The following is an 11,895-nucleotide window of genomic DNA, read 5'->3' on the forward strand; positions in this document are numbered from 1 at the left end:
AAAGTTGTTGAAACTGCAAAAAGAGTATCCTTTAATCAAGTAATGGGCGCGTTGGTAATGGAAACAATAATAAAATTGGAAGTTCCAAACAATAATGAAAAAGAAAATGAGTTAGCCAAACTTTTAGACTGTGAAAAAACTAATGATGGATAGTGGGTTACCCCAAATGGACAATGCATAGATAATGGTCCAATTAAGAGAGAATTATTGGAAAGGACTCATAAAAGTACAAATATGGGAGCTGATGCACTGGTTTTAAGTGTTAAAAGATATGCAATAGGACCCAGAATGCAACAGTATGCTGAAAGACTTGTTAAACGATGCCAAGTTTGTTGCAAGAATAATCCAAAAATAGAAAAGAAGCCTCCACCTCCACCTGAAGAGGTAAAGCAAGGGTATCTCCCTGGTGAACACTGGCAAATTGATTTTTCTGAGTTATGAAAAAGTAGAGGATATAAGTACCTTTTGGTATTAGTGGATACCTTTTCAGGGTGGCCTGAAGCCTTCCCATGTCACACCAACAAAGCCAGAGAAGTAATAAAGATATTATTGAGGGAAATAACTCCTAGGTTTGGAATTCCAGAAGGAATCTCCCCAGATAAAGGCCCCCATTTTATTGCTGAAGTAGTGAAAGAAGTTTCTAAATTCTTGCAAATAAAATGGGAATTACATACCCCATGGAGGTCACAATCCAGTGAGAAAAGTAGAAAGAATGAATCAGACCCTAAAAAGACAAATTGCTAAATTGTTTCAAGACACTCATTCTGAGTGGGTAGATATGCTGCCTTTAGCCTAAATGCAAATCTGATTTACACCTAAAACTAAAAAAAATTAAGTCCCTTTGAAACACTGTATGGGAAACCATATTCCATAAATGTAATAGGAAACGATGGGCAGATGCATATAACAGGAGATCAGATACTCTGAATATCTTTTGTCAGTGGCAAAGACTCTTTCCTCCCCATACAGGTACATACAAACAACAGCTCCAGTGCCATTAGACACGCCAGTACACTTCTTCCAGCCTGGGGATCAAGTGTATCTCCAAACGTGGAGAGATAAACCATTAAAGGAGAAGTGGCAAGGACCATATATTGTATTGTTGGTAACAAATACCACCGTCAAAGTAAACGGAATAGTTTCCTGGATTCACTACACTCAAGTCAAAACAGCTCCGGGAGAGAAGTACACTTCTGAAGAGATACAGCCACTGAAACGAAGGATCTCCAAAGCCTCATGAATTTCATCTGGAACAGTACAAAATCTTATTCCAACTCAAAGTGTATTCAAGGATACCTATCTTTATTTTGTGTATCATTAATTGCTTTAATTCCATTGATTTGGTATTTGTTAAAATATGTATCTAATTATAAGAATCATCCTATTTCAATTTTGTACTGTAGGCTTAAAAGCTCAGTGGAACCCAGGAAACCCATGGAAACAGAAAGTGTACTATGTTCTCATACAGAAGACAGTCAAGATAGCCAACAAATCTGATCACTGGGTCTGTACTCATTTCCCTAAGCATGGGCATAAAGGAGTTTTGTTAATCAGAATACGTATTCCAGCAAATGTGTCATGGCAAAATTTGTGGATTGATACTAATATTGACCCTAGAGATATAGGACAAGAATGGGAAATTGATACTCCGACTCCTCCAGAAAGATACTGCATTTGTATCCAAAGGTGTAATCCACCTAAAGGAATCAAATGATTTGATTGTCTGACTCACGCAGCATTTCTAAGACATTATTCAGGATGTAATAAAATCATATCAGTAGGGACACCAATGGTAAAAGCATGGAACAGATCCTGGCCAGTCCCGAAGGGAACTGGATGGTACTAGATTTGCAGGAACAGAGCAAGAAAAATATTACCTCCAAATTGGTCTGGAATTTGTGCCTCGGGAGCAGTGGTTCCAAACGTTAAAATCATAGATGAATTAACAGGGAAATATCAAATTTGGCTATGATCATTTATGAAAAGACAAAAACGGATAACAAACCCCTTAATAGAAACACCTACAGCTTTCCACTCTTTTGCTAGATGTTTTTTACCATGGCTAGGGGTGAGTGAATTGGAAAAAGCAATAGTAAACATATCTGCTGTGCTTGAACTTCCTGAAAATAGAACAGCAGATGCTATCACTGCTCTTCAGAAAGAAGTCTCTCAATTGGCAAAAATAGCTATACAGGATAGAAAGGCACTTGATATGTTATTAGATCTAAAGGAGGAGTCTGCACAGTAATAAATACCAGTTGCTGTGTATATATAGATTAAAGCAGAATTTCCACTGATCTAGATGAAATTTGGAAACAGACTAAGATATTAAATGAAATTCAGAAAGATGACACACCCTGGGGATTTGAAGAAGCATGGAAATGGTTAACTTCCTGGTTTCCTGACCTGAGCTTTTAGATTAAAAGGTTAATTATCTATAATCATAATGATACTGCTTGCCTTTGTATGCAGAGATGTTGTGTTACAATGTACTTTTAAATGTTGTTCAACTTTAAGAAAACATGTATATGAAAAGATTATATGAGACTTAAATAGGAAGTATGAGGCTCCCTATGTAAGTCTTTAAAGGGGGGAACCGTTATCTAAGCAAGTAGAGGGTTAAAAATTGATGAAGAATCTAGTGAAGTTAGATGTTGCACGTACTAAGAAAACCAAATATGTACTCAATGTCCAGGATCAGCATGACCATCCTTGAGGTTGACAGAAGCGACAAGTTAGAGAACTTCTAATCAGGAGCTTGAAGAAGGAACATCCTGGAAAATACATCAACCATACATATTCTATTTATCATGTTTATACTTAATTTTGTATAGTTAGCTAAACTGCGTCCTTAAGCATACTACCCTCATTATAATACTAAAAATCACACACTCGGTGGGCAGGAGACACTGGCCCAGGCAGAGACGCTTACTCATAGAGCATGTGTAGTAAGAATAAAGACTGTGTAATCATATGCAAATTACTAACCAATAGGTATCAGAGGGAAGTCTGTGGAAACCTACCAACAATGTATATAAAAGGAACTCCGGAGAATACCAGAGAATACCGAGGTGTGCTAGCTTTGTGGAGTTACTACCTAGCACCCAAACTTGCCCAATCTTGTAATAAACAGTATCTCGTCTCTGTGTGTGAGATTGGCTCATTGCATACCGGGTACTGAAACCCACTTTTGGGACAACAGTTTCTCATCAGTTCACCATTACAGAAATAAATGGAACATACATTGCCATTTCCCTGAGCAGAACACAAACTCTACATAAAACAAACTCCATACTGAACTAAAGGTGATCTAATTTGTAGTTTTCATTAAGTCTACACTGAAAAAGTTTGAAGGAATTCTGGCTTCTTTTACAAGGGAAGAGGAAAACATTTCTTTTTTAAACTTAACAGTTTCAGGTCTTACATTATAGTTACCTTGTTAAAATTCCCTGCAAGATCGCACTTACAATACCTGAGATATAGGATTGGTAGATAGTAAGATCAGAGAGGAAAAGCCAGATTCAGTCTTCAGATCAATGCAGAGTTCTCAGTCATCTTGCCAAAGACCAGCAATTCACAGAAGAGGAAAAAAAAAAGGTGACACTTGGGTCTATTAGTATGTTAGCACTACATCACAAGACAAAACAATTAAATTAGAACTACCTACAGACCTGGGTGCTGAATGACATAGTGGCAGTTTTAAAGCTGTTTTAGTCATATTTTTTAAAACGCTAAAAAGTATTTCTCTTTGCAACAATATAGTAACTGATGATAAGTCTTACTGGTATGCCTAATAATTTTCTGCACCCAACATTTCCACATGAGGGAAAGAACATTTTTCAGCATTTCTTGGAAAAAGGTTTAATGCTATAACTATGTTTAGGTGTCTGCCTTATTACATTTTAAAAGTTCGACACAATTCAGTAGGTTATGAAACACACAGGTGAAGTACACTGAAGTAACAGTTTTGACACAGTCACTTAAAATCCAGCTAGAATCCCTACACTGAAAGTTGAGTCGCTTCACAGCAGTAGGAAATAAGGCTTCATTCGGTAGAAAATAAGCATTTTTTTTTTGTTCCTTCAGTGCAAGGACTGTTGCAATTCCCATCTGTAAGAGACGGCTTGTAACTCCCTGAAACAAAGATTGAGAGAAGCAGCCTGAGGGAAGCATGAACAATGGTGAGAGACAAAACTTAGTAAAGATAAGGGGGGGGGAGGCAGGGGGCTCTCCGAGCCTTTCCAAGGAATGTCTCAAACACTCACAGGTACCCTGAAGAGAATAATGCAGGCCTGGTGCTCAAAGAACTGATAAGGCTGACACTTGACCCATGCGGGAGGAACAGCAAAGGATGCGGCTGGGGGAGGAAGCCCTGTGGAGACAGGACGGTTCTGACATGGTGCAACTTGCGAAGCTTGTTAACCCTCTGTTTTTGGGGACATCGTGTCCTATGAGTGACCTTTGCCTCATTACCCGCGAAATGCATATTAAAGTTGACACCCCTGCCTATGCTAATGAAGATTACGGAGATCACACTAAACACATATGACCACAGCACCCCTCTCTCAACCCAAATCATGCTACACATCACCTGGGGGGAAGGGGGAGAGACCTGAAACGAAGCTGCCACCGTAGCAGGAGGGCGGGTCGTACTGGGGGGAAGATTGGTGGTGCCACTGAAAAGAGGAAAAGGAAAAGGAAAGTGTGTGGAATTCCGCAGAACAGCGATCTTACCAACCAGAAACCCCCCTGTTGGCTGGACCAACGCTGGAACCAGGACTGGTGATCTCTTTGTATCTCTCCCCCCGCCCCCCTTTCTCTTTTCTTTTAGAGTTTTAAAGTAACGCAAGGCATACCTTACTGCTTGCCATAATTTGTTATATACCTAACCAATTATCACAGAAAGCTAGTTTAAGACATGCATTAATCACTGTGGGAATCTAATAAATGTTTGTATATGGACCTTGAGAGTTGTCTCACGTTTAGTCCACACCGCTGGGGATTTACAAATCTGAGTCACTCACCCTCCTCTTCTGAGTGGGTCGTGGCGCTATCCACCAACCATCTATTATTCTCAATATAATTATTTTACTATGAACACCTTTACATATAAGCAGTAAAGACGGGGGGGGGTAAAGAGAAACTGGAGCTTAAATGAGGTCATGGATAAACAGTAAATCAACAGCTGCTACTAGTTCACTTTAAAATATCTAAGTATTTCACATGAGGATAAAGGCAAACTGGCCAATTACAAAAAAATTATACAACTCACTTTGAAAACTCTGGAGACATTCTTTAGTTAATTAAGCAGAGGCTATTCAAGATATAATTAAATACAATTCTGTTGTGCCATCTCTTGATTTTCACATCAGTGATATACACACACTGTATTAACATACTGTAAGTTGACAGACTGGTCAGAGTCTGACAGAGCATACGAAACAGATTAATGCATCTCAAGCTGCTGAAAGATAAACCTTTTATCAGAAATTAATACAATGACAGAACAGGGCAGTGCAGAACACCCCGTGACAAAATCAGATGTCTAATTAAACTCTTGGAGAAACAAACAGCCTTGAGAGACTGGAACAGCTTTCTTAAAAAGAAATTAACGTTAGCAACAGCTTTTTACTCCTGCTTGCTATTTCTATTTCTATGTAATTTCTATTAATGAGCTCCAGGCTCTTCTGACCCAGCCTAAACATTTACTCATCTACTTATTCCCTATGTGTCAGTGGCCAGATCCCCAAAAGAAGGCTTTCTCCTGTTTTCTAAAATTTTGTGCCCTTATTCTCAGAACACTGCTGCCCTCAAATCATGCTCCAAATACCTATGCAAATTACCTCCCTCCAACTCTTCTTGGTTTGTACTGGCATTATCTCAGGAAAAGGTAATCCCTGACAGTCAGAAGTGTTCGAGTTTCCTCACCACCTTCACCTTTCCCAGTGCAGTTTCTTAGAAATCTGAAGTAGCAATTAAGATTCTCTTGGGTGACATTACCTGTGTAGCTTTTCACTGACATTTTCTGCCTTTTCTTTTGTCTTTATTTTGTTCTTTTGCCTTCATTGGCTGGATGAATTACTGAAACATGACCTGTGACATATGCCAATTAGAACAAAAAAGCCAAATTTTTCCCTTGTGTAACTTCACCAACTCCTGTGGCTCTAAGCCAGATATAGATTTATTCTGCTATAGGCAGAAAAACGTGCATGGTATGCCAATCAGGTTTTCATTGGCTCTGCATCCCCCTCCACACCAAATTCAAAATTCTCCTCTCTTCAGGCTTCTTCACAGCTCTGTCTCTGCTCCTATTTCATCACTACCCTTCCCTTTCTCCTTCCCAGACATCTCCATACAACACCATGCTCCTTGCCCTGAAAGTACAGTCTCTCTTCATACAATCCAGCTCACTGAACTCCCCTTCTTCTGCAAATCCCTCTCATGTGCCACACACCTCACTCTCTCACACCAGCTTTATTGAGCAATACTTATATACCATTGAGAGAATGGGAGAGCCTATATCTGGATACATATCTCTAGTTTTTCTCATTGTCTCATCTCTCTCTTGCATTGTGCTGTGTCATATAATCTAGATCATTGCTATCCAGTCTCTGACCCTGAAGACCCACAAATGTAGGTCTGAAGGATGCTTATTAATTAAGCAAATAGTTCTGTGGGCAGCAAACCTAATGAAGCTTCATTTCTTATGGCTATGCATCTAGAGGTTGATCAGCAGCCCTGGCCTTCCCCCCCTCCTGCCCCCAATAACCCCAGAGCCTTCCCACATCTCCAATTTACCCACATAACCTCAAAACTGGAGACAGATGGGGACAGAAACAGTTAAGAACCTATCCCCTCTTTCAGCTTAATGGATCAACCTGGACATATTTTAAAAAGTCACAAAGTTTGTTGCTACCAAATTATCTTGCAAGAAAACCCAAGGGGGAAACGTGCCCACAAGAGTTCTCACTGTGGCAGCCAGACTGCAGCCTGGACCCCCTCTCCCTAAGCGCTTCTTCACATCCGCTGTTGATTCAAGATGACATATGCCCAGAGCCATGTCCTCCGATTAAGATGATGAAACATTTGTAGGTTCTTTATTATTGCAAATCTTAAGAAACAGCAATATTTCCACCCTCCTGGTTTTCACTACATGATTACGACAAACCGCAAGTGGAGTAAAGCTTCTCACACAAAGCTACATCTGACATTCGGGAGAAAGGCCACGCGGGCCCAGGCACTGCAGGATAATTCCAAGCTCCCGCTGGCAAGGAGATACAAATTATAAGGGGCAAGTGGAAAAACCCTTGCCACACTGCCTTGGGGCATGGTAGCACGCTCAGCCACTGGAGGTCCCGTGGAGCACAAGAAGCCCCAGAGGGCTGTTGTCATCTCCTGCCCATGAAACACTCCAAGGGGCTTCCATCACCCTTGGCTCGCTCCCTCGAGGGTGCGGCACACCTCCGGCAGCTCTCAGCGATATGAAGGTGACTGGATACCATGTCTAGGGGTAGGAAAAGTTTGGCCAAGCAAACCTGCCTTTGGAAGTTGGAAGACAGATGATGTTTAATTCCACACGTATTTATTTCTTTGTCCTAACAAACCATATTTACACTTTGGCTACCCTTTAGAAGGAACCTAAGTTTCCTGCCAACAAACACAATAGTTACGATGCCCTTCTCTCCCCAAAACTATTCAAGCACAGCTTTGAGAAGTATTCAGTCTTCAGGGGAGAACTAGATCAGTATTTAGTGCTCAAATGTAATGGTTATCCTTTGCATAAGACTCTACTGTTAGGTGTGCACCTTTACTTGAACCATGATACTAACCCTATTCACTACAACAGAAGCTTTATTCAATGCTGAGAAAACTAGGCCTCTGCTAGATTGTCCATGTCCAATGCAGTATCGCTATGCCACATTTTAATTAGCTTGAATTATTTTTAAATGGTTTGACTATGCCAAAAGTACATTCCAAGATTAAACCCACACAGAGTACAGCAACTTACATTTTAAGTCTTCCCATCCACCACACCAACTTGCGCTCCTTTTCACTGATGACAACTGCATTATTTCAGCTTAAAAGCACAAGAAATTTGACTTCTCATGGGACTTTATCTTTCCCCCACCATCTCCCTTAAAATATCTAGTAGGTTTTTTTGTGTACAGATTTGCTAAAAAATTCAGCAGTCTTGATCCAAAAGAGGCAGTAGCATTTGCTTGCCCCTGTATTTCAATCACATTTTAAATAAATTTTAAAGCAAGTTGTAACTCTAGTATTGTTTTACTTTTAAGATAATTTAATCTCATTTTTGTGATTCTGTTAGTTACTATATTTTTTTCTGATCTTTGGACATGTAAAGCTGCTGGGCAATAAAAATCCACATACCTCTGAAAGTCTGTGCTGCTGTAAGTAAAACTTGGATTTGAAAAATGTAAGTTATTCTCATGTTACCAGACTTCTAATCCCAAATCCTCAGAGGGGCGTAAATGCTGAAGTTAGGCAGGGACCTTACTGCTCTAGGGGTGCAGCATGTAAGTGTACAAGACTCGACTCATAGAGTGTATTGAATTGGAAACTCCAGCCGCTCACAGTGGAAGGTGCTTGCTCTGTAACAGACCGCTGAGGAGTACCAGACACAACCAAAGACAGTCCAACAGCACTCTGTAGTCCGAGTCTCATTTCCCCAACTACCCCATAGCTCAATGAAGCTAGTGAATTAAATCAGATGTAATAATCTGAGTGAGATTATGCCTCTACAGATGAGAAGAGCAGAGGATGTGCTGATTATGGAATAGAAGAGCTGTTTCAGATCATCCCTCCGAAACAAACATCGTGATCAGCAGCTCTGCGAACTCCACCAACACGCAAGGGACATAACAAGCTTTATTTAATATCAAACCCAGCAGGTTTGGTATGCAGGCACAGCCCAAGTTAATACTAGAAAATGCTTGGAGGAATTGGCTATAATCCTGCTAATTAAAGACAAGTGTTAAAAAGCGTGGGTACCACTTTGTTCTGATTAGCAGTATTCTTTCCAAATGTTATGACCATACCTTGTTCAAAACAAGAGTAATGCCCTCAAAACTAAATAACAATTGACACATTTTGTAAATAAATGTGCTGTTTCTTTGCTGAACACAACAGCAGAACAGCACTGAAAATAACGCTGCATTTTCATATTTACTAATTGCTAGATGTAGCAGTCTTTAAAACAGACGAGTATCTTGTAGTCCCAAACAAGAATACTTAAAATGTGCAATATGTTTTTGTGAGCCAGGGGCGGGGGGAGAAAGGGACTGACTACTGAAGGGAAATGCCCACTTCGTAAACGCCTATCAAAATAATCCCATGCCAAGAAGCAGCAATGTAAAACACTTACAAGCAGGATTTACACAAGGGATAACCACAGTAGCTTCAGGTCAGCACAGTGTTTATCACCAAAACAGCCCTGTGGGACTGGGACACAAACTTAGGTCTAGGTCCCATGTTTGTAAAGGTGAGGGCTGAACTCTGCAGAGGGACATGAAAGTCCCGCTGACCTGAAGGGATGCTTGCAAGTCGTCGCAGATCCACTACCGCTCTTCGCTAGACCAGGACCACAGGTTCTGTAGCCCTGACAGAAGCCAAGTACATCCACACAGCTTCCTTCTGACAACAAGCGGACAGCACATGCCTTTTACTTCAGTTACTCCTTTCTCCCTAATTGTGACAGAAGACAATATATAACAGCATGTATTAGTCAACTATTTCTGCAAAAAGTGGATGACTGCTTACAGACACAAACTCCAGAATGACTCATACGTTTTGCACTTTTCTCGCAGGAAATTTATTCCAAGACTCGGCAGCCCCTACCAACACTAGCTTCACCACTTAATTTCAAAACTGACAGTCGGAAGAGCTATGGCTTTGTAGACCGCCTTCCCCCAGCAACGAGGGAAGAACAACTATTTCATCAGCCTGAACCGACGGCCGCATGTGACGGTGCCTGCTATGTTCTGCCAATTAATTATCTACCGCCTATTAAATTTGTACTAGCCGCCGTCGTTCGGGCGTCCTGCAGAAATTAAAAGAAATAATAATTCAAATTCGGGTAACCAGGCAAGGGGAAAAAGCAGAGGTTACCTCAGCAAAAGCCGTGCTGGAAGCGTCAAGGACAGAAACCAGCAGCGCGGGGCTCCCACAGAGACGCAGGGTGGCTCTGGGGAAAGGTGCGAGAGCGAGGGAACCCGCGCTACGGGTACAAAACCCCAACTTCATCCCTCGGGACGCCTTTTCTGGGTATGGTTTATAACAAGGGACAAGGTCTGAGGGAGGTCGCTCGCGCTCCGGAGTAGGACCACCCCGCCGGCTGCTCGGAGCCGACATGGCCCCCCGACACCCGCCTGTCACCACGGCCGCCGCCGCCCCCACCACCACCACGGGGAGCCGAACCGAGCGGAGCCGAGCCCGGCGGCGGGGGAAGGTGTGCCGGGGTACGGCGGGGGGGCCGTTCTTCCCCTCAGGCGAGGGACGCTTCGCACCAGCGGGCGCGGAACGGGAGCGGGGGGGGGGGGGGGGGGGGGGGGGAGAGAGCGTCGGCCGCGGCCGCCTTCCCGCCTCGCCGCCTGTCCTGTCCCCTCACCTCACCTCACCTCCCTTCCCCAGCAGCCGCCCTCCTGCCTCAGCTCCCTTCCCGCCTCCCCGGGGACCACCTTCCTTCCCGCCTCGCCTCCCCCAGGGACCACCTTCCTTCCCGCCTCGCCTCCCCCTGGCCGCCTTCCCGCTCGCCGAGGGCCGCCGGCGCTGCCCGGCTGCGCGACCCCGCTCTGTGTGTGTGTGTGTGTGAGGGGAGGGGGGAGGTCGACCCTCACCGCGCTGCCGTCGCCGTCCTCCGCCCGCTGCTCCTTCCTCCTGCCGGCGGTGGGCGAGCCCTGCAGCAGCTGCTCCAGGCAGGCGGTGCTGGGCAGCGAAGAGCTCTTCTGGTGGGACAGGTGCGCCCCGGGCCGGCGCCCCTCCTTGCCGCCTTTGGGCCCCTCATCCCCGGCGGCGGGGTCCTCTCGGCGGCCGGGCGGCGGCCCCTTGCCCTGAGGGAGCAGGTGCTCCCGCAAGCGGCGCAGGGCGGAGCCGGACTCGCCGCCCGGTTCCAGGGGCTCGGCGGCCGAGCAGCAGAGGTTGGGCTGGGAGGACGAGAAGACGCGGTCCAGCACTTGCCTCCGCCGCTTGAACCCGCTCCACTTCGCGCCGGGCGGTAGGACTCCCTTGCCGCCGGCCGCCGGCGGGGCGGGGGGGCCCGCAGTGCGGCGCTCGGCTGCCGCCCGCCCGCCGCCGCCGCTGCCGCCGCTGCTCCGGCCCTTGCCCCCCAGCTGCAGGTTCTTCCACAGCCGGGCCTGGAAGGACACCGCCGGCTCAGGCTCGCCGGGCTTCCCCCCCGCGGCCACCCGGGGCTCCTTGCCCGGCTCCATCCTCCTGCTGCTGCTGCGGCGGCGGCGGCGGGAGCAACAGCAGCAGAGCCCAGCGCCGGAGCCCGGCGCCTTCACTCCCGTACGGGGCGGGCCGGAGCGGCGCCCGCCGCCGGCGACGACGACGACGACGACGACAAGCGCGGGGCTCCACCGCGCCGCCCCCCCCCGGCTCAGCGCGGCACGGCCGAGGGAACCCGGGGCAGGAGCCGCGCCGTGCAAGTTAAAGGAAGGACGAAGCCTCCCCCCCCCCGGCCTCGCCAGGCGGAAAGTTTGCCGCCGTGACACCCCCCCACCGCCCCGGGCGGTCCCTCGGTGGCCGCGGCGGGGGCGGGCTGCGCGGAGCCGGGCTGCGCAAGGGGCGCGGAGCCCGGCGGAAAAGTGAACGGCGGGGCGCGGAGCGGCTGCCGGCGGCTCGCCTTGGGCGATGTGAGGGACGTAGCGGGAGTGGGCT

The 11,895-nt window shown here is 45.8% G+C and overlaps 1 protein-coding gene across 2 annotated transcripts in view; it reads right to left on the reverse strand.

The window, feature by feature from the left end:
* MCTP1 (multiple C2 and transmembrane domain containing 1) overlaps positions 1-11,681 on the reverse strand; it is a 288,852-nt gene extending 277,171 nt beyond the window's left edge. The window contains exon 1 of one of the 2 annotated variants that reach the window (XM_069777634.1): positions 10,854-11,681. In XM_069777634.1, the coding sequence (XP_069633735.1) occupies positions 10,854-11,444 (591 nt within the window). In that variant the 5' untranslated portion in view covers positions 11,445-11,681. The remainder of the gene's footprint in view (positions 1-10,853) is intronic. The other variant, XM_069777635.1, reaches the window with a different exon arrangement.
* Positions 11,682-11,895: the final 214 nt, after the last annotated feature.

This window comes from Haliaeetus albicilla, chromosome Z (genome assembly GCF_947461875.1).
Source record: "Haliaeetus albicilla chromosome Z, bHalAlb1.1, whole genome shotgun sequence".
Lineage (NCBI taxonomy): Eukaryota > Metazoa > Chordata > Aves > Accipitriformes > Accipitridae > Haliaeetus > Haliaeetus albicilla.